The sequence below is a fragment of the Panicum hallii genome, chromosome 9, assembly GCF_002211085.1.
Source record: "Panicum hallii strain FIL2 chromosome 9, PHallii_v3.1, whole genome shotgun sequence".
Lineage (NCBI taxonomy): Eukaryota > Viridiplantae > Streptophyta > Magnoliopsida > Poales > Poaceae > Panicum > Panicum hallii.
This window is the reverse complement of record NC_038050.1, coordinates 5,554,074-5,581,530: the sequence shown is the minus strand read 5'-3', so window position 1 is coordinate 5,581,530 and position 27,457 is coordinate 5,554,074. Positions and strand designations below refer to the sequence as shown.

At 48.3% G+C, this 27,457-nt stretch overlaps 6 protein-coding genes across 8 annotated transcripts; 3 read left to right on the top strand and 3 right to left on the bottom strand.

Moving 5' to 3' along the window:
• Positions 1-41: 41 nt before the first annotated feature.
• On the top strand, positions 42-1,458 carry LOC112873988 (syntaxin-related protein KNOLLE-like). The gene has a single exon (XM_025937113.1). It carries the CDS (start codon positions 145-147, stop codon positions 1,081-1,083), a length of 939 nt encoding a protein of 312 aa, XP_025792898.1. The 5' UTR covers positions 42-144; the 3' UTR covers positions 1,084-1,458.
• A 2,395-nt stretch (positions 1,459-3,853) lies between these two features.
• On the top strand, positions 3,854-5,327 carry LOC112873986. The gene is made up of 2 exons (XM_025937109.1): positions 3,854-4,194; positions 4,401-5,327. Exons 1-2 carry the CDS (start codon positions 3,869-3,871, stop codon positions 5,050-5,052), a joined length of 978 nt encoding a protein of 325 aa, XP_025792894.1. The 5' UTR covers positions 3,854-3,868; the 3' UTR covers positions 5,053-5,327.
• A 146-nt stretch (positions 5,328-5,473) lies between these two features.
• On the bottom strand, positions 5,474-7,125 carry LOC112873989 (GEM-like protein 1). Its single transcript, XM_025937114.1, has 4 exons — positions 6,619-7,125; positions 6,420-6,509; positions 6,020-6,297; positions 5,474-5,862 (listed from the first exon to the last, which is right to left on the bottom strand). The coding sequence occupies exons 1-4, from the start codon at positions 6,806-6,808 to the stop codon at positions 5,662-5,664; spliced, it is 759 nt and encodes a 252-aa protein (XP_025792899.1). The 5' UTR covers positions 6,809-7,125; the 3' UTR covers positions 5,474-5,661.
• Positions 7,126-8,668: 1,543 nt separating this feature from the next.
• On the top strand, positions 8,669-9,891 carry LOC112873355. Its single transcript, XM_025936327.1, has one exon. It carries the CDS (start codon positions 8,874-8,876, stop codon positions 9,579-9,581), a length of 708 nt encoding a protein of 235 aa, XP_025792112.1. The 5' UTR covers positions 8,669-8,873; the 3' UTR covers positions 9,582-9,891.
• A 1,033-nt stretch (positions 9,892-10,924) lies between these two features.
• LOC112874716 (CBS domain-containing protein CBSX3, mitochondrial) lies at positions 10,925-15,276 on the bottom strand. 3 transcript variants are annotated; one of them, XM_025938206.1, is made up of 6 exons: positions 15,120-15,276; positions 13,256-13,519; positions 13,072-13,153; positions 11,640-11,713; positions 11,416-11,476; positions 10,925-11,320 (listed from the first exon to the last, which is right to left on the bottom strand). In XM_025938206.1, the coding sequence occupies exons 2-6, from the start codon at positions 13,511-13,513 to the stop codon at positions 11,178-11,180; spliced, it is 618 nt and encodes a 205-aa protein (XP_025793991.1). In that variant the 5' UTR covers positions 13,514-13,519; positions 15,120-15,276; the 3' UTR covers positions 10,925-11,177. The 3 variants fall into 3 exon arrangements, with proteins under 3 accessions (XP_025793991.1, XP_025793992.1, XP_025793994.1); XM_025938207.1 differs by having other exon boundaries at positions 13,256-13,516; positions 15,120-15,268; XM_025938209.1 differs by lacking the exon at positions 15,120-15,276 and adding an exon at positions 14,168-15,064.
• Positions 15,277-17,683: 2,407 nt separating this feature from the next.
• Positions 17,684-25,954, bottom strand: LOC112875129 (E3 ubiquitin-protein ligase HOS1). The gene is made up of 10 exons (XM_025938850.1): positions 25,775-25,954; positions 24,890-25,280; positions 24,675-24,809; positions 24,353-24,528; positions 22,934-23,344; positions 22,444-22,602; positions 20,952-21,458; positions 20,197-20,328; positions 18,629-19,347; positions 17,684-18,292 (listed from the first exon to the last, which is right to left on the bottom strand). The coding sequence occupies exons 1-10, from the start codon at positions 25,823-25,825 to the stop codon at positions 18,133-18,135; spliced, it is 2,841 nt and encodes a 946-aa protein (XP_025794635.1). The 5' UTR covers positions 25,826-25,954; the 3' UTR covers positions 17,684-18,132.
• Positions 25,955-27,457: the final 1,503 nt, after the last annotated feature.

The window sequence follows — 27,457 nt, the reverse complement described above, 5'->3', positions numbered from 1 at the left end:
CCTTTCCTCTCGCCCCTTCTGTGCCCCCCCCCCCCCCCCCCCCAACTCGCTCTTCCTCTTCTCCGCCGATTCATTCCACCATCGCGAAACCCTAGCCCAAGGAAGAGAGAGGGTGAGAGGGAATCCACTCCAGAGATCGGCGCCATGAACGACCTCATGACCAAATCCTTCATGAGCTACGTCGACCTGAAGAAGGCGGCGATGAAGGACCTGGAGGCGGGGGGCGACGGGATCGAGCTCCCGGAGTCTGGCGGCGTCACGGACGAGCGCCTGCGCGGGTTCTTCGAGGAGGCGGAGGCGGTGAAGGCGGAGATGGCGGCGATCCGCGACGCGCTCGACCGCCTCCACGCCGCCAACGAGGAGGGCAAGTCGCTGCACCAGGCCGACGCCCTCCGCGCGCACCGCGGCCGCGTCAACGCCGACATCGTCGCCGTGCTGCGCCGCGCCCGCGACATCCGCGCCAGGCTCGAGTCCCTGGACCGCGCCAACGCCGCGCAGCGGAGGCTCTCCGCGGGGTGCCGCGAGGGCACGCCGCTGGACCGCACGCGCACCGCCGTCACCGCGGGGCTCCGGAAGAAGCTCAAGGACCTCATGCTCGACTTCCAGGCGCTGCGGCAGCGGATGATGTCCGAGTACAAGGAGACTGTGGAGCGCCGCTACTACACGCTCACCGGGGAGGTCCCCGAGGAGGAGGTGATCGAGCGCATCATCTCCGACGGCCGCGGCGAGGAGCTCCTGGGCGCCGCCGTCGCGGAGCACGGCAAGGGCGCCGTGCTCGCCGCGGTGCACGAGATCCAGGACCGCCACGACGCGGCGCGCGAGGTGGAGCGCAGCCTCCTCGAGCTCCACCAGGTGTTCCTCGACATGGCCGTCATGGTGGAGACGCAGGGGGAGAAGCTCGACGACATCGAGAGCCACGTCGCCAACGCCTCCCACTACGTGCAGGGCGGCAACAAGGAGCTGGGCAAGGCCAAGGAGTACCAGCGGAGCAGTCGCAGGTGCCTCTGCATCGGCATCATCATCCTGCTGCTCCTCGTCCTCCTCGTCATCGTGCCCATCGCCACCAGCTTCAGCAAGTCTTGAGCGAAATGTGATGGAGGAGGAACAACGCTGGGGTTGTGAATTGTGATGATGATGATGGGGTTCAGACTTCGGACACTCTGCGGTTGTGTCTCGTGTTGTTTGATTTCGTATTCGTTAATTTCAGCCTGAATGTTTCTGTATCCATCAGGATTTAGCTGATGAAATCACCGTTAACTGCAGTTCCTATATGTTCCTTTGTTCTGTGTACTGTATGGCATGAGATTCGGTGGTGACATTTAGCAGTTGAAATTTAAACTTGCTCATGTCTGTGTTAAAATCGTTCCTGTACCTATGCTGACATGCTTAAATCCAGAGAAGCTGGCCACAACCAGGTGCTCTAACCTTGGTCAATGAAGCTGGCCACATGATTTCGTTGCTCTGTCTGTACTGATTTCAGATTTCATTCATCAGGAAACGGCTTCTACCACTGTTTTGTGCTGATCTACCTACCTGAAAGAAGTAAATTTTTACGCTGATCTGTTTTGTGCTGATGCTAAATCTCATTGATCAGTGCAGAGAGGGTGAACGGTAAGTCGGTAAAGGCCCTTCAACAGCTGGCACTTGCAATGCACAAACTCAAGCTTCTGGGCACTCTGCTGCTGTGTCTCATCACGTCGTCTGATTTCGTGTTCATACACTACTTGCGGCCTTAACTTTTGGTCGGAAATTTGTTGAAGTTGGGAAACTCTGCAGATTATTTCGATTCGATTGATAGTTCGGTCTGGTCACTCTGCAGTTGTCTCAAATGTTGTTTGATTTCATATACTGGATTGTGCTCTGAATGTTTGTGTACCAATCTACCTGGTGAAATATGCCGTCTGTTGCAGTTCCTATTGATTCTTCGAGCCTATGCATGATATGTGAGATTGGTGAACTTCTGCTAATCAAACGTTACAACCAACACACCCCCACCCTACCACATGGCGAAAAGTGGCTAAAATGTTACAATGTTGCAACTCGCATTTGCATCAGAAAAAGGAACAGCTTTGAGCTCATGAAATGCCTTGGGCAATCGTTGATGCACGGATTGTTGTTGTGATACTGAAATAATCTTGAAATCATTGGCCAGGTCACCGGTCCGGGAGAAGGCAATGTAAGCAGATTTGTCCTGCCCCGATGGCTCGATGTTATTACCTCCATTGATTAGATTGGCAAAATAGACGTTTTGGTTTCTTAACTTTATCTCGAGTCTCGAGGGTCAAGTTCGTCGCTAACTTTTAAAACGGCCAATCTAGTCTCTCAAATTCCATTTTCAGTTAAACTTGTCCTTATACTTAATGCTTCATGTCGGTATGAGACTAATACAAAAAGTTATTTTTACCCTTGCCTTCTTCTTCCTCTCCTTAAATTCTGACATCACCGTTTGCGCTGGACCAACTGATGGAGCAGATCTAGATGTCCTATCAAATCCAAGAACTAGCTAGCTCTCTACTCCTCCTTGCTCGACTAGAGAAGTAACTAGTGCTTTCTCTTTTATTCGGTTCTAGCACAATAGCACTGTCGAGCCAGCGAGCTACTAATGCAGCAGTTGCATGCTCCTTTCTCTACGATATGAGCTTCACATCAATTAATCAGCTCCCATTTCCCCTTCCCCGCAAAAGCAAGCGTGCAATAAATACAAAGCATAAACATGTAGGTCTCTCTATCCTCAGCTGCAATCGGCAAGCTGCAGCTGCTTGCTACTGTGCTCCAATTTCTCTTAGTAAGCAGGCCACCAGCTAGCAGTACCAAGTCAATCCCATCATAATGAAAATGAGGGAAATGAGCTAAAGGTAAAATGGACTTTTCACGTTACTCTCACGCTAATCTGAAGCACCATATGAGCGCAAGGACAAATTTAACCTAAAAATAGAAGTTGGAGGACTAAATTAGCCAATTTAATAGTTCAGGGATGAAGTTGATTCTTAGAGTAAAGTTGAAGGACTAAAATGCCTATTTTACCGATAAAAAATGAGCTTCCGGGTGTCCCATGTGAAGCTAAGAAGATATGATTTTTGTCCTGGTAGTATTTTGCAGAAAACATAACGTTTTTTGGGCGGAAATTGCAGTGCCGTACCGCAAATTTGTCCAGAGGCTCAGTTTCAAACTGGAACTTTCAAGCTGGCTGTTTTGTACCTCAACTTTCTTCTTTCGTCCAAGTAGGACCACGCCCTGTACGATGTACAGTATTGGGGGTAAGCTTCACAAAGTTTCACTTGATATACTTTCATCGCACACTAATATCATCGTCATCTGGGCATAACACTTGATATATCGCTGAGCTGGTGCATGGAACGAAAAGTCAGCTGAAAATTCGCGAGCTCCGGCTTCATAACATAAGCTTATGTGGAGTCCGTAAACTAAAACCCCGACGCGAGCAAAGCCGCGAGCTAACGACGCAACTGATCCCATGGCTGTTTCGCCACTCCAGAAACCAGAATTTGAGCCCCTCCTCCTGAAACAAAACCCCAGAAATCGTAGCGAAACGATCCGAATCTGCAGCCAGCGCGCTGCAGAATACTCCATCCGTCCGTTTGGGCGTCCCGGCGAGCCGTAAAGATCACGCCGACCCCAGCCGCGGGATACGCCGTGCCCCAGCACACACCACACGGCATGTGGCGTCCACATGCGGCCGCGGCGGCGCCCCGCCCACGCTTCCGCGTCCGTGAAAATACCCCCGCAGCTCCTGCGCTGCGCACCGCGTCTTTTTATCTTTTCCGGAGGCCGGACCCGATGCGCTCGCGGCGCGGCCGTCCAAAAACGTGACGACCCGCACATCCAGCTCGCGCGCGGGGCTCGTGAGGGAATGACCCGCGACCACACGGGGGGCCCGGGGATTGGCGGGCGCCGCACGCAGATCTCCCCGGATGGGGCGTGTGCGGCTGCCGGGGCCGCATCGTGTGCACGCCAAATTCTCCCGTCCTCTTCTCCCCCTCGACGCCAGCAGCTACCAGGCTACGCAGCTGCTGCTACCTTATCCCCCCCGCTAGCCTCATCTTGGCAGCTACTACTTACCCCGCCTGCTGCCCCGGGCGCTCCTCTGCTCCCGTTGGCTGCTTCTCCCCCTCGCTTCCACTCGCTTGCCGCTCCCTCCGATCACCGGCTGCCCCGTGCTGAGCTTCTACTACGCAGGTCAGCCTCTCGTGCCATCGCGTGTCGCTGTTCGAATTCTTGCTCTCAGAAGTCGTGTTCTTGTGCTCGTTAGGATCGACAGTACTGTAGATAGAAATTAGTTTCTGTGTAGCTTGATTACTAGTACTGTGAATGCGTGAGCAATCGCAAGCGCTTGGGAGGTCTTGTTCGATGCAATTGACTGATTCCGATAAGCATTCGTGCAGGGCGATGAACATCTTGAACCAGCCCATCAACCCGGGCGGTCACCCGGTGTTCCCGGCGGCCAAGGAGGGCGGCCACCTCACGCCGGCGTTGGTGCGCTTCGACGGCGTGCCGGCGCAGCCCAGCACGGCGGCCGCAGGGCGCTCCAACGCGCACTACCCGAGGTGGCAGGCGCAGACGCTGCGCCGGGCCAGCAGCTACGTCGGCGTCGAGCACGACGGGGCCACCGCGGCGGCCGTCCCGGCCGCAGGCCCGGCGCCCGCCCTGTTCAAGCCGCCCACGCTCGACTTCCTGCGGTCGCTCCTGGACAGGAACTGCAGCCTGAGCTCCGCCTTAGCGGGCGGTGAGGCCAGCGCCCCGCCGCCTTCGCCGCCGCAGGTGCTCGCGCTGCGGGTGGTCGTGACCTCCGCCGTGGAGTTGGACGCGCGCCAGACCGAGCTCATCGCGCGCAAGATGCGCCGGCTCACCGGGTTCGTCAACCTCACGGTCGAGAACGTCGTTGACCCGTCCCTGATCGCCGGCTTCGTCATCTGCTACGGCACCGACGACTCCCACGTCATCGACCTCAGCGTCAAGGGCCAGCTCGCCGCGCTCAAGAACCGCGTCGACTCCATCGACCAGACCACCCACGCCCACGGACACCCACACCACTGATCGATCCAACACCTGATGCTCTGGAGAGCAAGGCGCGCCATCGCTACACCATGCTATACACTACAAGCCTACCTGCTCTACCCTTATGATCTAATGATCATGAGACTATTTATACAACCGAACGCCATGCCAACAACAGTTTTCCGATCTAATGTTGTTGTAAATCGCGAGAAACTAGCTACTGCCTCCCTGCTGAGCCTATATATATGTTTGTATGCAAACACCAAATGTTATTGTATATGATCAATGCGGAAACAGCGGCTTCTACGGTGTTACTATGCTAGCTGTTGCAAAGTTGCAGTTTGTAAGCGAGGTGGAGGTGGGTTGCAGCTCTGTAAATGTAGAGCTAGCAGAGGCCGATGCCATGAGAACTACTGTATAGGTAAATGCTACTGTATCCAGAAACAAGTAAATGTATTTGTGAGATGCAGCTAAAGCTTTTATCTATATTCAGCGTTCTGCACTGATCGGATTAGCAGCACAAACACATCAGGATTTTTCAGTGTTCGTCTTATTCAAGAACAGCAGCTCAAGATAGAGAATGTCACGGTTCATCATGAGCGAGGCACAAGTACAGTGCAGTAGTGGCAAGATCAAACCGGAGCATAATCAGCTGTGGTGGTGGTGGCCGTGGACATCGCGGTGCTGCAGAGCTTCGTAGAGATTCTTGAGAGCCTTGTCGTAGTTCACGAACCCCATGAACCAGAACTCGTGGTTATCCATAGTCGTGATCTGGATGTACCGCTCGGCCCGGTTGCGCATGCTGGAAGAAGGGTTCACTGTTTTCACTTGGCTCAGGGGAAGCACCACCTGCAGGTCAATTTCACACACAGAAAAAAAAAGTTCACCAATTCTGATCTGTCACCCTAGGACTCGCATGGAACTGAAGAAGTTGCAGCTACGTGCATTGGTCGATCTATCACTGTCACTGAACTGAGGTGGATGCGAAGGTCAGGCTGGCACTTGCCTTGTAGTACATACACTCGAGGGGCTGGCCGGCAGGACCCTGGTAGCAGATGGGGCTGTCGCTGCAGAAGGCGAGGCGCGCCGTGGAGAGGTAGAGCGTGCCGATGACGGGGCCTGAGGAGGTGGAGAGGTAGCAGGCGTAGGCCTTGAGGAGCTGCTCCCCGGGCATGGCGCCGAACGTCTGGTAGAAGACCCGGTCGTGGCCGCCCTCCGCGTACACCTTGGTCCCCTGCGACAGCCGCGCCACCGCTGCGTCCGCCATGTTCGGCGCCGTCCGCACTGCCCAAGGAAGCAGCAGATCACACATCGGAAGCCATCGTGTCACAGGGAGCGAGGAGCAGAGGAAGGTGTGCTTGACGAATCGATCAGAGACAGGAGCAGGGGAAGGAAGGTGAACGCACGGTGGTGCCAGATGTTGCCGGTGGCGTCGGCGGCCTTGCGGGTGCCGTCCTCCAGCAGCTTGCCGTACCGGCCCAGCGCCTTCATGACGGCTGCAGCAACGCAACGAATCCAAAGCAAACCAGCACGTAAGCCAGCCGGCGGGTTCGGGGTGTGAAGCAAAGGATGAGCAGGACTGCAGGAGCGGGTTCAGGCACGTACTCTGGCAGGTGGACGGGGTGGCGGCCGCGGGGGTGACCATCACGTAGGGGTTGCCCACGCCGTTGCTCGCCGCGGTCACGGCCACCGCCGTGGCGGCCTGAGGCTGCGGCGCGGCCGGCGGCTGGCCGCCGTACGCCTGCCCGTGCCCGGCCGGGTACCCCGGCGGCGGAGCAGCCCACGACGCCGCCATCGAGTCTCTGCTCTGGTGCACGGGGAGGAATCGATGCGTTCGGCACGGTCGATCGATTTGGTCAGGGCTCAGGAGAAGGGGAAACCTGGTGATCGACGAATCGATCTGGTGGCGCGGGTGCTTCGCTTTCCTTTTTTGTGGGGAATCGGAGGCGCTCGCTCCAGTGGCGGGGAGGCGAAGGTTCTGTGCGGGGCGTCCGCTCCACTCTGAGGAAGGGAAGGAAAGGGAAAGGAAGGAGGGGCCGTGCACTGCAGCGCCGTCAGCGAGGCGGGGCGTGATTAAAGAAGACAAGTGGAATATTTGGGGGTTCGCGTCGCGTCCGCGTACGTCTGCCGCACCGAATCCTCGCGGCGGGGGAGGGCGGTGCGGCGATCGATGCTCGCGAGGACGGCGCGCCTTCAGGGGAAAGGAAAAGGAACGGTTGACCGGGCTGCTGCTGAGGATCCAGCACGGTTAGGAAAGGTAAATGGTTTTAAATTTTAGTTTAGGATAATCTAAGAATCAGGCTTTACGAGATCCATGCTCTAATTTTATATAATATTAAATTAAAAATATATAAGAATCTAATTAAATTTTTTCGAGTGGAAGAATGAGCATTAGCATCGCGATCCGTCACCATCCCTAAATGCGCGGTTGAGGAGAAATTCAAGAAAGATGTGAACGGTGGGTGGTTGTGGCCCAAGCCCAACAGCCGCGGATTCTTGCAAGCCGCACAGTATCTGTCTTGCTCGGCCCAAATGTGCGGTTCATAGATTTGCCGGCCTGCTGCCGGTTCATAGATATGATGGGTGTTGGATTGGAGAATCGAGCCCATTCTCTGTGGCATGCTGTACTGCTGCTGCTCAGCTGGGCATTGGCTACCCCCTTCAAAAAAAAAAAAAAAAGCTGGGCATTGGCTACACATTTTCCGGATACGGTAAAGAAGCTAGCTTCAGCGCCATGCCGAGAGAGACGTACACACTACGCAGGAGCGCAGAGAGTACAATTTAAGGGCCTTTTTGTGCAGCCCCCATGTGTTTGGCATTGCTGAAAAAGGGACGCATCCATGTGACTATGCAAGACCCGTCCGAAGTTGATATTAGTGTTTTTGTCGCGTCCTAGTTATACGCTTGACTGTAGTAAAACAAATGATACAGCTGATTTCATCTATTCGAAGGGGGTAATGCTTCGGGTGAGTAAAGTGTAAACTTTATTCTTATTCGTCAATGGTATGAATAAACTAGCGCAAAACGTGCACCAACACCATTACACCATACTGCTAAACACTCGTTAGGAAATAAAAAAAAATCAAAAAATACTTGAGGTCGTACTATCACAACCCTGTCCAGCGGGACCCAAAACCGCACGCGAGAGGGGCCCGTGTCCCACGACGCGGGCGCGCCAGGATCACGAGCAGAACGAGACCCCTGCACGCGACCACGCCGCTGCGACCGGTTCAGGCCCACACGCCTCGGCTTGGCCAGCCAGCAGCCACGGAAATCCGAACACGTCGCGCGCGATGGTGGTCGGTGGTGCGAGGCGGAAAGCCGCGAGGTCCGCCACCGATCCGACGTGTCCGTGGCGCGGCGCGCTGACATGTCCGCCGGGTCCAACGTGGCGCGAGCAAACCGCTTCCCGCCTCCCGCCCGCTGCGTGCCGGAGCGTGCCGCGGCGCGCGCCCCCGCGCGCCCCACGCTCCCTCGCCCCTGCATCACACCGCGCACGGATCCGCACCAACCAGAGCCCACCGATCCGCCACGGACCCGCCCACAGGCCCTTCCCGGCCGCACGGGATCCCGAAATTTCGTCCACGTAGGATGCCACGCCCGCAGCGGAGCCGTTCCGGGAAGCAGCAGGCGGTTGCGCGTCGGAGACCTTTGCCGTGCCGGCTCCCCCAATCCGAGGCCCCCCTCCCAACCTATTTCTACGCGCACCACCCGTTCCGTCGCCGGTGACTCGTCTCGGCTCGTGCTACTGCTACCACACTTCGGATTGCCACCGGTTTCGCCATCGATCCCGGCGCCTCGGATCATCAGTTCGGTTGCAGGAGTCCGCGGCGGTCCGATCGGAGGTGGTGCGGCGCGCGATGGCGGCGACGGCGCCCACCGTGCGGGGGTACGGCCCGGCGGCGTCGTCGTCGTCGGTGGCGCTGCCCCGGCCCAGGATGACGGCGTCGTTCGTGCCCGTGACGACGCGGCGGGCGGCCTCGGTGCGGCTGCGCGCGGCGGTCGCGGACGCGCCCCAGGGGCTGCAGCTCCGAGACCGGGAGGAGGGGTTGTTGGGGAGCGTGTTTGGCGGAGGAGATGGTGATGAGGAGGAGTTGGAGAAGGTTGGGGAGGAGAAGGTGGAGGGGTGGATGCGGGAGTCGATCGCGGAGATCGTGCGGCACATCGGGGAGGCGCCGTTCCTGGTGCACCTGTTCAGCAGCGACGACGACGACGGCGTGACGGTGCGGCGGGAGCCCACGTCGCCGGAGAGCTGGCCCGACGTGCAGCGCCGGTGGGGGCCGGGCGGGCAGCGGCGGCCGGACGGGATCATCCTGGTCGAGCAGGTGGCCGCCGCGGCCGCGGACGGCGGCGCCTCCGCCACGGAGGCGGCTCGGCAGGTCTGGGGCTTGGTGGTGCAGGCGCGCGGGATGGAGTGCGCGTCCTGTTACGTGCTCGACACCTGCCGCGTGCGCTCCTCGGCCGGCTTCTGCACGCACTTCTGCCTCGCCCGGGCGCAGTGCTTCGGCGACCCCGTCGAGCTCCAGCTCCGCAACGCCTGGCTCAACCGCCTCGCCGGCCGCCGATAGCCGTCCGCCGCCGCCGCCCATGGCCGCTGCTACTACTGATCTACTACTACTAATAGTATTCGATGCGCCAACGGCCAAATGCAATGATGCCTCCAGTTTGCCGGCAAGAACGAGGAAGAGAAGCGTGGGGATTGGAAGCAGGGGAGACGAACATAATCGATGAAATCTTTTCGTTCAGTTCGGTTTCTCCCTGATTTAGATGTCAAATGTACAGATTACTGATTGTAATTCTTGCAATCTTGCTTGCTTATTCAATGATCAAGATTCGTCGAGGCAATTACAATGCATTGCCTGTTGCTAGACCAAAAAATTTCCAATCCCTTTGGAGCTCTTTGTCCGTTGCAACCTCTTGCTTGCGACGCGAGGCAAGTGACGACATGATTACGGTTCCATGATTCTGATCAGCCGTAAAGTTACGTGATAACGTTCTCGTCTAGTATTCTTTTCCTCTTTCTTTTGACTTGTGAGACGTAGTATTACGATGGCATTGGTTACGTAACTTAATTTAAACCGTTCTGACGGCAGGACAATGACCTGGGGGACATAATCAATGGCACGAACGTGGGTTAATAGTACCTGTAGCGTTTGCAGAAGCAAGTGGTCTGTTGCCTGTTGAAGCAAGTGGTCTGTTGCCTGTCGGCATCAGCAGGTCCCAAATACCTAAGTAATGCTTTTCTCTTGACAATGAAGCTGTCAATATGGACAGTAAAATCGGTTCTGGTCGTCTGCAAGTGCTAAGCAGCTGCACGAATGTTTGAACAAGTAAACTGCTACCACCTTAGGAAGTTGCCTTGCGAGCTCACGTGTTGCTCTGCACTGGAGACGTGTGCGATGCATTTATAATGCCTTTGACAGTCGACAATGTCTTTGCGGTGACTTGCTCGTATCCTGGAGACACGGGAACTATGCAATTTGACGAAAGCTGGAACGCGCTGAACTTTCTGCAGTCTTCTTCAGGCGTCGGCTAAGACCACAAGAAATTAAACTTCGCTACAAAGTAGACGGCATGGACGACCGATCAACTATGGATACTAATAACAATTGCAACAATATAACAAGTCAGCAAACGCCTGAACTATTCAACTTGAGGGTCAGCCAGGTAAACACTGTCAAGCGCAGAACGCCAACGACGACCGCGATCTTCCCAAGAGAGAGAAACTGAAGCAGAAGCTATTTCAGTCCAACAACTCAATCTTTCGTCTTCGTTGATGTGACCAGGAAAACACTCTCAGTAAAGTCTCCAGAAACCTATCAAATGCCCTTCGGGGATCAGGAGTCCCAACCCAAACCCCAGGGGGAAGACATCACAATTCACAAACGGCAGGCACGGCGAAACGAGGACATCCTGCCAAAGAAGCAAACGGCGGCACGCTTTTTATTTCCGGTGTTTCCACCGTCAGATAGTCTCTGCGCCCCAGCACCAGGCGCACTGTCGCGCCCGCCTTTCGGCAATATACACATAGAGCACGCGGGGGAAAAAACACCTTGCGCAATTCAACAGCATTGTCCACGAACACAAAGACTATTTCGTCATCATCACTGGTCCGAGTTATTGGATATCAAAGGCGGACATCGCTGGGAGGGTGGGGCGTCGTCCTAGTAGCCTCCCTGGATGTAGGCGTTGAGCCGGTTCAGCTCCTCCCTGTGCTCATTGACCACTGCACGGACGACATCGCCGATGGAGACCATCCCCAGCATCCCCGTGCCTTCGATCACCGGGATGTGTCTGATGCGGTTCTCTGCAAGAAGCGATCGGCGCAACAGGTCATGATCAGTTCCAGTGCGCTCAACGGTTATAGTAGTACTGCCTGACAGAAGAACACATTTTGGTTACCTGTCATCAGCTGCATTGCTTGCAGGACCTTGGTGTCAGGCTTCACCGTGATCAGTTTGTTCTGTCAGACATGATGGTTCATCAGTTAAGTTGTGTCTAAACATCCTTCTAAAGTTCTAATACTTATGATCGCCAAGTAGACGTCTTGTACTAATCAGACTCTAGGTATGGTGGAAACTGAAAGAAAAAATGTAGTAGAACTGTAGAAGTAGAAGGGACAATACCTCTTCAGTCATGATGTCTCCAACCTTAGTTGACTTGGAAGATCGTCCCTGCACTATGATTTTCCGGAGATAATCTGAACACACACAGCTTCAGATGTTTGTCAAATGGGTATATTTACATAGTACAATGATCTTATGTGTCGGTCTTTCTTAAAAGATTTTCATGCTTCCAGTTCTGTTTTCAGAAGTAAACTTTGTCAAGTATTGGTTCTATCCTCGAAAACATTGACTCCATATGCCATTTATTGTGTACTATGTGATTAATTACTTTCAAGTCCAAGATGAAACATGGTGGAAAGTGCAGTAAGGCATTGCGTACAGGAAAAAGATTGCAGTATGTGGTGTGCCTGGAGTTGGCCCAATTTGAAAACCATCTGTAAAGAGTTTTGCATTGATTTCCAATGGTATATAGAGGTCAAGGATCAGAGTTCACGGATGTAATGAGTTAATGGCTTGAAGTGACACACTTGTTAGTCGTTACCCCTGAAATTTCCTGCTCGTGAAACTAAACCTCTGTGTAATGATGGTGCTATGTGAAGACAGTCTAATGTTACTCATTCACATACATGTTTAACTCCAGACAAACATGTGGCTGATAATCTGCATGTTTTTGATGTATCAATTACGAAGTAACTCAGAAGACTATTTGAATCCCAAAAAGTATATGACGCGCAGGTGAAGCAAAATCAAACAGGTGTTATACATTGACATCCTTACAATAGAAGTTTTAATACCTTCCTTTCCAATGTATTGTTCGAGTTTCCTTTCACTATAAAGGGGCAGTAATATGGCTTTGCATCTACCGCTATTTTCCATTAAAAATAAAAGGAAACGGAAACATCTAACAATAATACATTTCAAATTGCAAGTTGCAAGTTTGCCGATATACATATATATATTGGCATAGAGTCCAGCTTGTATACGTGAGGCTATACATGTACTGAGACAATCATCGGTTAACACGAATCTATTATTCCCCAAAACATATCTTCTATCAACAAGTGCAATCACTTTGCAGTAGTTTTTCTATCTTCCAAAATTTTACTCCCCAAATTTTCAGATAATTGACTCTTGGCAGGCATAATTTTCACAGAATATGAATAGAGTACACTCTATCGTCTAAAGGACAATAAGGCAAAAAAGGTAAAGCTAGAGGGACATTCTAGGAAGATATGCATTGAGAATAGTGAATTAAGTATTTATGAACAAAACTTTTAGTCAAGGGTGTGAATCATTTTAAAATGCAGGCAGTGGTAATGGTACAGGATTTTGTAATTTTTCCATCATACCCACAAATATTGAATCAGGTATTTATGAACAAACTGGTCAAGGGTGTCAATCAATTAAAAATACAGGCAGAAGTACATGATTTTGTATTTTTTCCATCATAACCACAGGTAGATGCCAGTGAGTACAGAAAGTTGTTCATTACCTCTCTCTGTGATAATGCCAGCAATTGTTTTTTCCTGTCCAGGTTTGACCACCACCAAAGCTCCCACATTGTGTTGCGTCATCTGCAAAAAGTTTTTTTAAAGGCAAATAAAAGCAGGCTATCTTCGATGCATAACCATTGCCTATAAAAGAGCTAATATGACCATTTGGAAGTGAACACATACCGATTTGACAGCATCATAGACATTGTCCTCTGTGGTGCACCAGAGCCAAGATCCATCAGCACTTTTCCCTTTAGACTTCAAGACATCTGCTACAGTGGCGGTTTCAAATCCACGATCCTCTAGGCGAGCAGACGAAGCTGACATGAAGCGAGAAAAGGCAGCAGGAAACATTGCTGGTTTGGGAGTGCTGATGTGTTGTTGAACAGCATATTTAAGCACACTGCCATGCGACCTGATGGCTTGCACTGCCCGTTGCATTTTCTTCTGTGTCAGATCATAAATCAAAAAGAACAATCACATCATTTTGAACTACTAAAGGATTTATTCATTTAAATACGATTTTTCTAAACCACACTAATTTGCTTGCTGCCTTAAGAGCTCAACTTTTGAAGAGCAAACTGGTAGTCAAGTACTCAAGTTCTTTGAACTTTCACCAAGTAGTTCACCTTATCAGAACTAGGGCATGGACCTTGGTACAAAGGAAAACAGGACTCAGGGAAATAAGCAAATATCAATTGCTCGATCCCACTGAACAGCAAGGCTGGGCTTTAGCAAAAGTTGTTGCCCTATAAAGCAAACAGAAAATAGGAACGAAAGCAACAAGAATGATTGGATAAGTGGAAGCAGTTCAGCAATAATGTTGCCATCGCACTGTTCTGCATAAACAAACAAATTCTGTCTCAATCCTAGTTGGAAATCCTATCTCGATGTTACTCGAAGCACAATACCAAAGAGCAGCTAGTTTTCAAGGCACGGCCACAATGAAAAGGATGTCTAGCTTATCACTCCCTCCAACCGGTAAAAAAAATAGAAGAAGAAAATAATTTATACAAAAAGTTTCTAATCACTGATAGAGTACAGAACCAAATACTTCAAATCAATGCAACTTGCTAGAGAGATGCCATATTTTACCTGTAATCAGCATCTCAACAGTAAGGTGGTATATCTAGACGCCTTTGGCAGGCCTGTATTTGGAATTTCAAATAATCCAGACCACTAACAGATTTGAAGAATATAGCATGGACGGGGTCCATGACATTGGATTCGGTTTTATGTCACAATCAAACCAATAAGGAATCACCAACACAGAGAGAATCCACCTAGTGGCGTCGCCACTCAGAACACTGAACTCCACCCATTCATCACTGGACTTTGTCCATGACGTTTCATTCGGATTTACCAAGTCACTGCAGATGCGAGAATCAAACGAACAAACGAATCGAAATCTGCAAAAATAGGCGCCACACGCCTGACTCGGAGGGATTTTGAAACCAACAGAGTTTTGAAGTGTTAACTAGACTACTGGAGTCCTACACCACAAACGCAGTCTCCAGTTAGTACCAGTTAGTACAAGAGGAAGAAAAACGAGCTAGCAATCTATGCGTATCGATGAAGATGCCAAATGATAGGGATCAACATGCTGCCTCAGCTAACAGCCAAACAAAACCAGCGAAAACAACAGCGAAAAGGACCAACAACAACAGATCAGGCACTGGACAACCATAGAAAATCAAGTAAAAACTGTTCTTCGTGTTCCGTTCCCTTTCTTCTCGTTGGCCAGCAGTGTTTATTCTGTTTGCTTAAAAACTCGTTTCCTTTTGCTACCAAGCCTGGGCAGCAGAGTTGCTCGCATTCCTTTGAAAGTAGCAGACCAGATCGCGCAGAAATCAGGGGAAATAAAAGGAGAAAACGAATACTCTTCTCGCAAAGAGAAACAACTCCGCGAACGTACAGCCAGCTTTACCCGATCCAAAGCAAACCGGCAGTTCCCTGGAGAACGTACACGACGCGCAGCGGCACCACGCTTCTGGATCACCCACTTCACAGCCGAGGCACTTAATCTAAGCAGAGCAGAGGGGGGTACCTGCTCGAGCCGAGCCGCCGAAGCTCCGCAGTGGCGAGGGGGCGCTGGGGGACTGGGGAGGAGAGTGGATGAGAGCGAGAGGAGGAAGACGGGGGGAGGACACTTGTTACGCTGCGAGCGAGGCGAGGGTTGGGGGTACTGAGCGCTAATTAAAAGCGACGTGTCTCTGCGGGTGGGGAACTGGGGATTGGTGAAGTCATGTGCCGCGCCGGTCTTATCCACACGGCCCTGTCTCCTCTTTTCTCTCACTTTTTTTAGAGCGACCTGGAGGAAAATTAATTGCGCAACTCTCCTGAGCTCAAAGGGTTACGCTTGCAAAAAAAAACCTTTTAGCGCATTTGTAGCTGATTTCTGGGTACTATTTTTTATACAATAATTTCTAGGTACTATTGGTGCCTGGACTCTGGTGCGGCGAGGAGAAGACGACGCCCTTTGGATCTCGCAGCGGATGGGTCGGCACTCGGCAGCGCCGGCTAACCGTATTGGGGATAGTTCTTCACAAGTTTGTGGAAGGAGGATACATTCGTGACCATCCAAACTTGCAAAGAGGACGCACGGATTCACCAGAAATCAGGGTCCATTTCGCTTCGGCGGAATCGGGGGCCCTTCGGAAAGCTTGTGGAGCAGGGGCCCTTTCACCGGGTGGACCCAGGGCCGGGCCAAGGATTCGAGGGGAGTAGGAGACGCGACGCAACGCAACAGCAGCCAGCATCGGGAGGTGGCGACGGGCGAGCACTTCCGGGGGGGCCGGGTCGGCGTCGCCGTCCCGGTGCCTCGTCGGCCCGGGCGGGGGAGGAAGGAACTCGGCGGATGGATGGCTATGGCTATTGGCAAGCGTGACGCGCGACCCCTGACCTGACGCCGACGTTGCACCTGACCTGAGCGAAATTTCACCCCTGCTCCTGCGCCTGTCGCTGCTATTATCCGCTCTGCTGCTGCTGGTGGCCACGGAAATATCTCGGCCGCCGCCGCCGGCCGGATTGGATCCCTGGATCGGCGGGGGCCGCGTGGTGCGATCCGTTCGGATGCCCTGGGATTCATGCATCTTTTCTGCTTGCGACAAGTTCATCCTTCTCTAGTTGGGTCTGTTGGCGTCTTGTCGCCAACGGACCGAGCGTGTTTTCACCGCCTCAGTAGATTCCCATGCCGAGACGGTAAAGATTTGTGCCGTTTTACGGCACCGGAGTCCGTCACGGAGACCCCGACGCACTGGCCCCTCCGCCCGCTGCCACTAGGCTGCTAGGCTTTAGCGTGCCACCGGAGGACGGAAGGTGCCACGGCCGCCGACCGCACGTTCGCGCCGAGCCGTACGTGGCTCTTTTATCGTGCCGTGGCGACAGCGCCGCGCGTGTCACCAGCCGTGGCGTAGGTTGCGCGGTTCGAGCGCGTAGCAGCCAGCGCCCCGGTACCACCGTGCCCGTGCGGCCGTGCCCGAGACGGCCGGGCACGACGCGGCACGGCACGGCACGGGGCGTTGGCAATGGCAACGCACGCTGCGCCGCTGCGGACCTGCTGTGCGCCACCCAAACCAGCTGGCGGTGGCGCCTAGCACAGGGTTCCGGCGGGCGGTGGCGGTCGGTCCACGCCACCGGAGGACGGAAGGTGCCACGGTTTCCGACCGTGGCTCCGCCGCCCCACGCCACCGCTCTGCCATCGGCGCGGGCGCGAAGGGTTTAGCGTGCCGGAGTCCTTGCTATTGCCGTCCGAACCCGCAGCAGATCGCACATGGTTTGCGCACATCGTTTCCTGAGGCGTAAAGGTTTAGAGGGTCGTATCAAAGAGAATCTTTTATCATTTAGAAGTATTAAATAAAATCTAATTATAAAACTAATTGCAGAACCACAGGGCTAATTCGCGAGACGAATCTAATGAGGTATATTAGTTCATGATTAGCGGATGATTACTGTAGTATCACTGTGGCAAATTATAGATTAATTAGGTTCATTAAATTTGTCTCGCGAATTAGCACCCAGCTATGAAAAAATTTTATAAACAGATTTTATTTAATATTTCTAAATAGCAAGATTTTTTTTGATATGATGGGTCTAAATTATCACATCCCCCGCACGCATCATCGTTTTCTTCGCAGTTTTTTGGAGCACCGAATAAAACCAGCCGTCCGTACAAATCAAAAGGTGACCTTTCAGGTACCATTTGAGCATTTCTTTTATGAGAGCGAATTTGAGCATCTTTTTTGGTTGGCAGGAAACCGAGGGCGCAAAAACCGAAATTCTTTGTCAGCATGATGAAGGACGGTGCCCACGGTATAGTTAGTTGGTGTGATCCTGACAAAGAGCCAGCAGCCCGCGCACAGAAACGAAACGCTAAAAATGCAGGCCACCTCATCAGATGCATGTAACCTGCACATCAAAAGGATAACGACTTTTTTGTCCAGTCTAAACATTTGGGGTCAAGTAGGTCCTGCGTTCCAGTGGATAGAGTGAGTGCGATCCGTGCTGTCGCTTTCCGGACTCCCACACCTCATCATCATGCATTCGCCTATACAAACAGCGGTTTTGTTTCCTGGTACACGCAACGCAACCGCCGGGGCACTTTATACTCGATTTATTTTCTGCCATGATCCCTCATAAGTGCACGACTTAATTTTTTCTGATACAGAGAAACAACACTACCATCAGCTACGAAATTAGATGGCCATATGTGCTGCTGCACTAGCACCTCATGCGCTTAAACATCTGGTACCATGTGTGATGTATCTGGTAGAAACGCTGGAGAACTACGATTTGGTCACTGATCATCAGGCTCTGAAGGCAACATGCCTATTGCTTCTCATTTTCTAGCACCCATTGTTACACTTGAACCACGTCTCGGCCATGGCAGTCCAAATTTTGCAAGACAAGTCACCACAGATCTCTCGCCAGAAGATGTAAGAGCGAGGCAATACAATCTTTCCTCGAAACAAATTACTGTTAGATTGGGGGATAACAACTGTGAAGATATCCAAAGGAGTCCTCCCATGCGAACAACTAAAATTCCTGTGGCCGGGGGTATATCATCTTCTTGAAAATCTCGGTCGCCTTCTAGTAACAAGAGAAGCTCTGCTCCCCCGGTTTGTTCTTCTCTCATCTTCATCTTCACTAGACTCGTCGGATCTCCACCTTGACACACCTTTGCTGGCTGCTGCTTCATCAACTGAAGATTTCTTGCTAGAGCTATAATGAATAAAAATCATGGTTAGCTTTAAACCGGCCACATTGACGGATAGGAGAAAGAATTAGACAAGGATAAAAAAAAATGCTGGAAACCAGCCATTGCAGTCATAACTGGCCTAAGTTCCAAGTAAATTTCGAGTATTTTAAAACTAATCAGTGAAAAAGAGATCAATGTATCAGCAAGTTTCCCCATGTCAGGTTCAAATTCCATACAGCAATTACACCCAAATCCAATGTATTGTTACTGAAACCCACACATTTTGTTCTAAATAATATTGCCATCAAGGACCACGATGAAACATATTGCCTGAAACCAGAGTACAGAATCATGGTTACCTCAAGATGTTCTCCTTAGTTGGTAATTTATAATCTCCATGAAAACCAGCAGTTCCAGATACCTTAGGGAGGCCGTTTTGACCAACACCAGTTCCGTTTAAGATGAAAGGCTTCTCAGAACGTGAACCAAAGTGAAACTCTCCTTTTCCAGCATAATCTTTTCCTTGAAAAGAAGTAGTTTTGTCAACCTCAGTCTTCAACAAACTTGTCTGGTAGTCTTTCATAGGTGTATCACCAGAACTCAAGTTCAAATACATAGGAAGTGAATCATCAGCAGGTTTAATTCCTTTTTTGAAACCTGCCTCTCCTTTTCTAGAACTGATATCTTTAGCCCCCCTTAAAAATGGACTCTCACCATTCTGTCCCACAGAGGGGAATATGCCCCCAGCAGTTGATCTCATATTGAATGCAGGCGTCGCCTGGGGAACCGCCCTGGATTGTAGAACAGACGGAACCTTTCTACCAAACTCTGAATGGCTGCTTCTAATCATGCCACCAGAATCAGTCAACGCATTGATACTTTTTGAGTGGAGGCTTGACTTATTTTGAAGAACAGGGTTAAACGATGAGCTCAACTCGATGGCAGGACTTTGTGCTTTGAACACATGACTAACTGGAGAAGATATTTGAGCAGTTCGAGCAAACTGACTTTGTTCTCCAGTGTTGATGGCTTTCACAATCTCTCTCTGGACCTCCGGAAGCATATCAAGGCATTTAGCCTGTACAAAAATCAAAGCGTTGCACAAATATATCCCAAAAAACAAATCATGTTATTTTTGTGTTGAAAGCAGGATAATTCCACTGGCCCATAGAAAAAGTGTACAGTTTATTAGTTGCAGATTGTTGGGGAGATTGATGCTCGGCGTTTGAGGAGAAGTAAAGAAAATGCTGATGGATTGGTCCAAAGTCGTCTGTCAACAAGTATCATGGAGAATAGGTAATGGGCACATTTTATTCCAAAGCCAAATCCATAAGAACCTAATTGATAACTTGAACCTTAATCAATAGCAAGTTGAGTTTGACAGGGAACTTAGGACTTGGAACAGCGTCATGAAATTAAAACCCTTACAGAGATGTTATCCTAGTTTTGTAAGATATGTTTATACCCATTGTGCCAATAAACTCAAAACATTTCTTCCTACTATGGCATGCATATAACGCTGGGAAGAAGCATAAGATACTGTACTACCCAGTTTACAAGCAGAAGTCATGGTGACATCAACTGTGTCCAATGGGGTTGTATTTGGTAAATGTTGTGATGACTTGCAAAATATTATGTTCACAACTATGACCGTTTGTTTCAACGTCTCAGCAGCTTGTAACTGATCTATTAACTGTTATTTGCTTCACACCCAAAGTTACGCCAGACAGACATCTTTTATCTGTGGTTGAGGGTTTTTTTTTTTTCCACATCCAAAGTTTTTTGGAGAGAATATTATAGTATCCTTCCTAACATCAAGTATCTAATTGACAACTTTTTCTGATTATATTACAAAGAGAACCAATTACAAGTCTACGCACAATCAGGCGTACATAATAAAGCAGAAGTACAAAAGGAAAGTACTTACAACCAAATTTTCCCGCCATTGAGCAATTGTTCTGATTTTTGAAGCAATCTCTTCAGTAGTACTTTCCAATTTCTTTTGCTCAAACCTCTGAAGATTACGATCAACCTCATATGCCTCCAAATATCGGTAACGCTAGGACAACAGGCAAACAAAGTGAAATTATTACGCTATTTATGTGCCAGGATGCTTCCATGATGAAAGGAAGGAAGATAAGATCAAAAATGTAAATTGAATGTTTTCTTTCAAAGTTTAAACAAACGAAGTGCTTTATAATCTAAAACCTAAGAACAAGCCAGGAAGATCATCATGATAACAAATTTGTTCCAAACTATAGGCCATTTTGGCTTTTCTAGAAACATAGCCTTTGCTGTGCACTTAGATATACACTATGTCTAGATACATAGTAAAAATTATGTATCTAGGAAAGCCAAAACAACCTATAATTTGGAACGGAGGGAGTATTAGTGAATCTTTTGTTCCATTGTAAGCAACAATTTTCTGTCCTGGATTAATACAAATTAATCATATGAGTATTCTGTATGCAAAAATGCCACACCAGCAATGCCTTATTGATTTGAATTCCCAGCATTATTTTTGTAACTTCAAAATCAGGAAGAAATACATGTCAAAGATAACAGGCGCAGTAAATCAATATAGATGAGAAATGAAACAAATGAGCTTGATAATTCCATGACACCAGGGTATCCTAGTCTGGTGTTAAATAAGAAAGAAAAACCAAGAATCAAAATATTTACCCGAAGGTAGTAAACAACAAGCAGACTACCACATGGTTTTGTGGGCATTTCACAAGCAGAGTCGAAGAGCGACTTGTGAAGATGTTTCTCTTCCTCAGAATCCCAGGGCAGATCAATCATTTTATCAACAAAATTCCTTTCGATGCAGATAGTACAAAATTCAGTCGTCATCACCTCAACCTGATAAACCCAAGAGCTTCTGAGTGCATCCTCAGAATGTATCATATCTGCTGCTCGCTGTTCTTTCACCCTAGAACAGTAGCTTCTATGATACATAAATGCTTCTGTTAGGTGGCCGTATTCAATTCTTACGCGAACTGCAGTCACTGCTTCACTAAGAGATGAAATGCCATCTTTTTCAATGTTTTCTGTAGCAGAGAAGCTATCATGCCCTGTGCACTTTAGCACAACCAGTGCCATATCAGGTCTGTGACGTTCTAAAAGAACTTGTGCTATCATTGGATGTGTCTCCTTGCTAGAGATCTTGGGAAGAAGAGAGCATGCCTCCTGTACAGAAAGTAGAGGTGCATCGCAAATGTAAGATAACCAAGACAACATCCATGAAAAGTTAATTGAATGAGCAGGAATAGGAAAAAGAAATCATTGCTACATAGCAGTAGTTAAACAAACTACAATGCAATTCCAAGAAACACAAACCTATAATGCAATTATGTTCAGGTAAGTGCTGGCAGCGCCAAAAAACTGCAATCGCAAAATGTTATAAAATACACCGGTGGTCCTTGCAATTTCAATGCTCAATAAGTACTATGATTTTTTTTACTAGAAATGTTAAATCAATTGACCATTCTAACCTCCATTATTTTAGGTTATAGTAGCAGTAGCAAGAATATAGGGGCTGTTTGGAGTGCCGCCTAACCCGCCACGGCGTGCCTAACTTGTGGCGCTCAAAACGGCCGCCACACCTGCGGCGGAAAAAGTGTGGCGTGCCGTGGCGGGTTAGGCGGCACTCCAAACAGCCCCATAGTACAGTAAAATTGACATAACCCAATATGTTTAGTTACAGAAGCCAAATATGTCGATCAACGGACTAGAGTTCAAAGTGGGTTCAAAACTGTACAAAGTGGGAAAACCTTTAAAGCAGCACATAAGCATATAGAAGCGGGGAAACAGCCCACATTCTATAATAACACTATAACAGGCACCTGGATTGCTGGATACACATGCTAAGGTGACAGTCAGATGAACTACTGGGGATCAGATTTGCCTCTTTCCTTTATTTTCGTTTTTCTCTATTTGGTCCATGATAGGGTTGCATGACCTTAGAAACTATAGGTTGAACAACTTTGGACAAACAATGAGAAGGTGCTGACAGAGGACTAAGCTATATGCACTTAAATAGTCGCTCCAACTCCACAGAAGTGACACAAAGAGATAGTTGGAAGAAAATAGGGCACCAACATCCAGAACTTTGCAAGATACATGTCAGCATCAAATTTCAGTGTCCCAGCAAAAACAGGTAAGAAGCAATTACCTCCAAGGCTTCTGAAGAATGATCATCTAGAAGACAAAATACCAGGCACTCAAGCAATGTTCTACTAGTAATCCCAAAGGTAGCAGCAAAATCATCCAGCAAATACCTCCATTCTGAATCTGGTCTAGTCCAATGCCGATCAAATAGATAATATAATAACTGGGAAGTGTCAAGGAAATTTAAAGAAGTAGCATAATTGTGATAAACAATGTAAATGTTTCGTATAACTACTCCCTCAGCTCTCAAATTGATGTCGTTTTACAGTCAAACTAAAAAATAACTACATTCTTAGGATTTGACACATGAGAATGGTATGAATTGATTTGCCACGAAAAATAGTATCACAGAATTACTTATATTTAATAACTCTGATCAGGAAATAGTTATAAAAAGTAATGCTCAAACATATATGTAGGAGACCATTGCCGATGTCCTAACCAACAAGCGAAAAAGAATAGAGAAGGTATGAGATAACAAAGCTGAAGGATACAATAGCTTGCTTTGCAATCACCATGTCTGATGCTCCATGTAGAAAGAGTACATCAATTGCCTCACGCAAATTTTTAAATGGGTATCTGTTGAGACTAAAATGATCGGCTGTAATTGTGGAACAGAACATGGATGATGATTGTTCATTCTGCAAACAAGTGATTGCTGCTTCTTCCTCATTCCTATAACTTTGTTCAATTCCAAGGTTTTGTAGTGCCTGCTCGATGAATAGTGTACCCTGATTGGTTTCATTGTCACCTAGCTGTTTATCAAAAAATTCAGGCCATTTTCTTGCTTCTGCAGATGCCTTTCTTTGAATTACATCAGAGCTCCATGATTCATAATCAGTGTACCGTGAGCAGATGTCTTGAACAAATCTATGCCTGATGCACCAGATCATGGCCTCTAAATGCTGTAGAAAAAGCTCCAGTTAGTACTCCACCAAGATATAATAATTTGTTTAAAAAATGACTACTTCTCTCTTTAAGCATCTCAGCGAGCAACAAGCAGTGGGAGATAATGCATAACCAACAGATACACATAGTTTCAAGATAAGATTCGAGAAAGATGAGAAACAAGGACATCATCAATTGAAGTGACTCTTTAAACTTAAGCCTACATATCAAGTAAATTAATGCTAACAATTCAACTAAAAGGACAGGTGATGTACAGCCAACTTAAACAGATGTGTTACAAGATATCACGCACATACTCAAATAAACGAATGGTACAGAACTATCCTATGACCTAATGATATAACGTTACATCATTTGCAAGCATCAAAGTGTAACAAAGCACATGGTTCATAAACAAGAAAAGTGCTAAGATATACTCTGTGTGATAGTAAATATAAGTCGTTTTAGGATTCCCACTGGTCAAACTTTTTTTAGTATCAATACATAAAAAATTGGGAAGATTGACAATGTAAGATTGATGTCAATACATCTATACCATGAAGCTTAGTTTCACAATATATAACCCCTTTTTATTTTAAACATGATATTTTTCTATAAAAAATGCTAGCCAAAGTTCCACATAGTAGACCATCTCAATCACTCAATGTAAGAAACAACTCATATTCGTGATCAGAAGGAGAACTAATTAAGAACAGAAACCAACAAAATATCTTGAGCAGTTAAGTTGGTACTTGTCAAGGATCAGGATGAGATGAAAAAGGCAAAAGGAAGATAAAGAGGTGTTGTTCTAATGTATGCATGGCTTTGTGAATTGCATTGTTATTGATCCTAAGTATCTCATGCATCCTGAAACAAACTTATCCAATTTACTTGTCCCCTGGTGCATTCATCTTATAGTTATTTCAGCAATGCATAGAAAAATTGTACTATCTAGACTAGTTTATTGTTTATTTGTTAGCAGTGGTCTAAAATCCAGAACAGTAGAGGGGGTGAAGAAACAAAACCTGCTTTGCCTTCAATGTGTTCTCGATGAGTAGATGCAGGTCATTAACATGAGCTGAAACTGCTTCTGTGAAAGATGCAATCATAACTTCAAGTACACTGTAAATTCCTGCCAATTGTGCTGCAAACTTTTGCAGTTGGGATAACTTAGATTGCATCATTTCTAAGCCAGATCTATCTAAGAAATCGTTAAGGTGTTACTTAAAAAATTAACAGTACCACTCCCTCAAAATCGAGGGCCATGCACGCATGAAGAACGAACACTAATTAAAAAAAATGTGAGGTATGTAACTGAACTTAGAACAATCGAACACTGTTGGATACAAATCATGCCAATCTCAGAAATGAGTGCATTTACAGCCCTCTTGCACCAGTCCTTGATGACCACCTCATCCAAAAGAAAAGCCAGAAGTGGATCACTTGACACAGCATTCTCATCCAAACAAACATCTGTGATATCTGATTCTAAATGTTAAGTGAAGAACAAGAAAAAAGATGTGATATATAGAAAAGCAAAAGCAACTTCGTGATGAGGATACAGTGGCAAATCAAGGATGTAAGATTGTTCTGAAGCGCAACATCAAACAATGAATGCAGCCGCTGGACATCTGTGTTAACAGGATTGCCTTGGTCTTCCTTTTCCTGAAACCTTTCATCATGCTGCTTAGAAATAAGGCCCGCTTCAATGCACTTGTAGTAAAGGCGTAGCCGAACCCTATTCCCATTGTCCGGTATTGGACTTCTGCAGATTGGGCACACATCACATCTTTGGCTGCACTCAGCACATAATGAGGCATGGCCGCATGAGTTAAGCACATGATGCACATAGCGGCTGCAGCTACTCAAATCTCTAGTCGCACGACAGCGCTCAATTCTAGCCTCCTTGCATAGCTCGATGAGATCAATGGATGCCAGCTGCTCCAAAGCATTCTGCTAACAGAAACCTTGTTTCAGAAACTAACCCCAAATGTTTACTCCATATATAGGACATTTCATTTTGTGAAGCCATATGGGGCTCACTCAAAAGACACAAAAAAGAACACTTGTATTTCTTAGCCACTTAGCTAATCGCCTCTGTGAAACTACTAGATGTTCACTGTGAGAAATACTAAAAGAAAACGAAATGCTACAGAACTATAGTTACATGTGCTCGCAGACAGCATGTGGATGTGAACACCCGCATTTTGGTTGGTCATGATTCTCATAATCTCTACCTGTACCTTTTTTCTCCATGTGTGGGTTCCAGGGGCGGACCCAGCATAGGACATGGGTGTACACATGTACACCCGATAATTCTTGCAAACGAAATCGGAGTTAGTAGGTAATATATTCTAACTGGATTCAGATCCGAATACAAATAGTTTTGTTAGGGTTTGGGGTGCTCCGTCTCGCACAGCAGAAGGAAAGAGAAGGGGTGGGCATACCTGGAGGATGCGCTCGTCGCCGGCAAAGAGCTGGGCGAAGACAGGACACATGGCGCCGCCGCTCGCCCAGTCGTCGCCGCCAGGGAAGGAAGAGCAAGGGAGGAGAGAGTTCGGAAAAGGGAAAGGTTTTGTTTAAGAAACAGAGGGAGGAGATGAACCTGAGAGGCCCTGTCAATGAGCCGAGCTCGAGCGAGCCTGGCACCTAAAGCTCGAGGATCCTGGCTGCTAGCAGGGCAGCGAACGGACGCACCGCTTATGGCCTTGTTGTTTGGTTTCGCTTGACCGAGAATCACGTACCTCGTAATCAAGATTATGTGATAATCCGCTATTTGGAAAATCTGTTATTTCTACTGGATTATCTGTTTTGACTATAAATAACCTATATAAATAACCTATATGTCTCTGGATCCTGTAATAGCTCATTTTGATCGGATTTTTCTACCATTTTCAATTCTAAATATATTATTAGTACCAGAATTTTGTTATAATAGAATTATAGTTATAGAACACACAATAATGATAAAATAAACTAATAAATAATAATTATGATGAATATAGATTAATAAGTAATACAATTTTACAATAATATTCAAGACATCACAGAGACAGCAATAGCATCACGAAAGGCACCCATATCAATATCATCTCCAAGAGCACTAGCATCGATCATGGTAGGTTGGCTGCCACCGGTAGCATCATCTTGCACATCGAAGTTGAAATCTGGATCTTCATTGGTATTTTTTCTAACAAAATAGTGAAGAGCCATGCATGCAACTATAATTTTTGCTTGTTTGATAATAGCATAGCTAGGCAAGTGCAACAAGATACGCCACTTCATCTTCAACACTCCAAATGAACGTTCGATCACATTTCTAAGTGATGAATGTCAGGGATAGATCTCCTACGTACAGCAAGAAAGCTACTCGAGAGCTAAAAGAAGTCTGATTCCTACTAGGATTCCACTGTAATCCTATTAGGACTCATGTGCTATAATCCAATTGGGACTCCTACCTTGTAATCCTACTGAGAATCCCGTCCCCTGGGATATATAAAGGAGGGTAGGGGTACCTAGATAGAAGGGCAACTAGAAGAGCAATTAGAGCCACCAAGAGGGAGAGATCCAACAGAGAGCCGCCTAGGCAGCTCAACACCCAAGCGCAGGGCGCAATATTCAACACCCCCAAACAGGACGTAGGGTATTACGCTATTCTAGCGGCCCGAACCTGTCTAAATCTGTGTCTTGTGTCCTTGCGTTTATCTTCAAGTTCCAGATCCGGCGATCCCTCACCAAATAAACACCTACCTTAGGGTATCCCTAGGTAGGCCGACGGTAAAACACCGACAACTGGCGCCCACTGTGGGGCCGATCGTCGCGATCATTGGGCGAATTTGAAGGACCTCCTCATCAACATTAATCCACTCAAGGCGGCGGATTGCTACTTCATGCATATGCATTGGCGGATTGATTCATCGAGTTCGAGTTCGGATCCTTCAGCAAACGGCTACATCGACCTCGACCACTCGGCTCGACTTCACCTCTCGCTGCAGCGTTGATGCACCGCGGCCGCCGACCTCGATGACCCGGTTCAACTTCGGCTTGTGCCGCAATGTCCGCGTGCAGCAGCGACGAGTTCGACTACTTCGACCTCACGAGAAGGCTCGGCGACCCGCCAACGACTACTT

Excerpts from the sequence above, each read along its gene's own strand:
- LOC112873988 (XM_025937113.1), top strand. The coding sequence starts at position 145 with ATGAACGACCTCATGACCAAATCCTTCATGAGCTACGTCGACCTGAAG.
- LOC112873986 (XM_025937109.1), top strand. The coding sequence starts at position 3,869 with ATGACCCGCGACCACACGGGGGGCCCGGGGATTGGCGGGCGCCGCACG. Across the intron at positions 4,195-4,400 it reads GCTGAGCTTCTACTACGCAG|GGCGATGAACATCTTGAACC; the intron begins GTCAGCCTCTCG and ends GCATTCGTGCAG.
- LOC112873989 (XM_025937114.1), bottom strand. The coding sequence starts at position 6,808 with ATGGCGGCGTCGTGGGCTGCTCCGCCGCCGGGGTACCCGGCCGGGCAC. Across the intron at positions 6,510-6,618 it reads CACCCCGTCCACCTGCCAGA|CCGTCATGAAGGCGCTGGGC; the intron begins GTACGTGCCTGA and ends GCGTTGCTGCAG. Across the intron at positions 6,298-6,419 it reads CGGCAACATCTGGCACCACC|TGCGGACGGCGCCGAACATG; the intron begins GTGCGTTCACCT and ends TTCCTTGGGCAG.
- LOC112873355 (XM_025936327.1), top strand. The coding sequence starts at position 8,874 with ATGGCGGCGACGGCGCCCACCGTGCGGGGGTACGGCCCGGCGGCGTCG.
- LOC112874716 (XM_025938206.1), bottom strand. The coding sequence starts at position 13,513 with ATGCAACGGGCAGTGCAAGCCATCAGGTCGCATGGCAGTGTGCTTAAA. Across the intron at positions 11,714-13,071 it reads TGGCATTATCACAGAGAGAG|ATTATCTCCGGAAAATCATA; the intron begins GTAATGAACAAC and ends GTGTGTGTTCAG. Across the intron at positions 11,477-11,639 it reads GAGACATCATGACTGAAGAG|AACAAACTGATCACGGTGAA; the intron begins GTATTGTCCCTT and ends CATGTCTGACAG.
- LOC112875129 (XM_025938850.1), bottom strand. The coding sequence starts at position 25,825 with ATGTGTCCTGTCTTCGCCCAGCTCTTTGCCGGCGACGAGCGCATCCTC. Across the intron at positions 20,329-20,951 it reads TTGTTGTTTACTACCTTCGG|CGTTACCGATATTTGGAGGC; the intron begins GTAAATATTTTG and ends CTGTTGTCCTAG. Across the intron at positions 19,348-20,196 it reads AATGGCGGGAAAATTTGGTT|GCTAAATGCCTTGATATGCT; the intron begins GTAAGTACTTTC and ends ATTTTTGTACAG.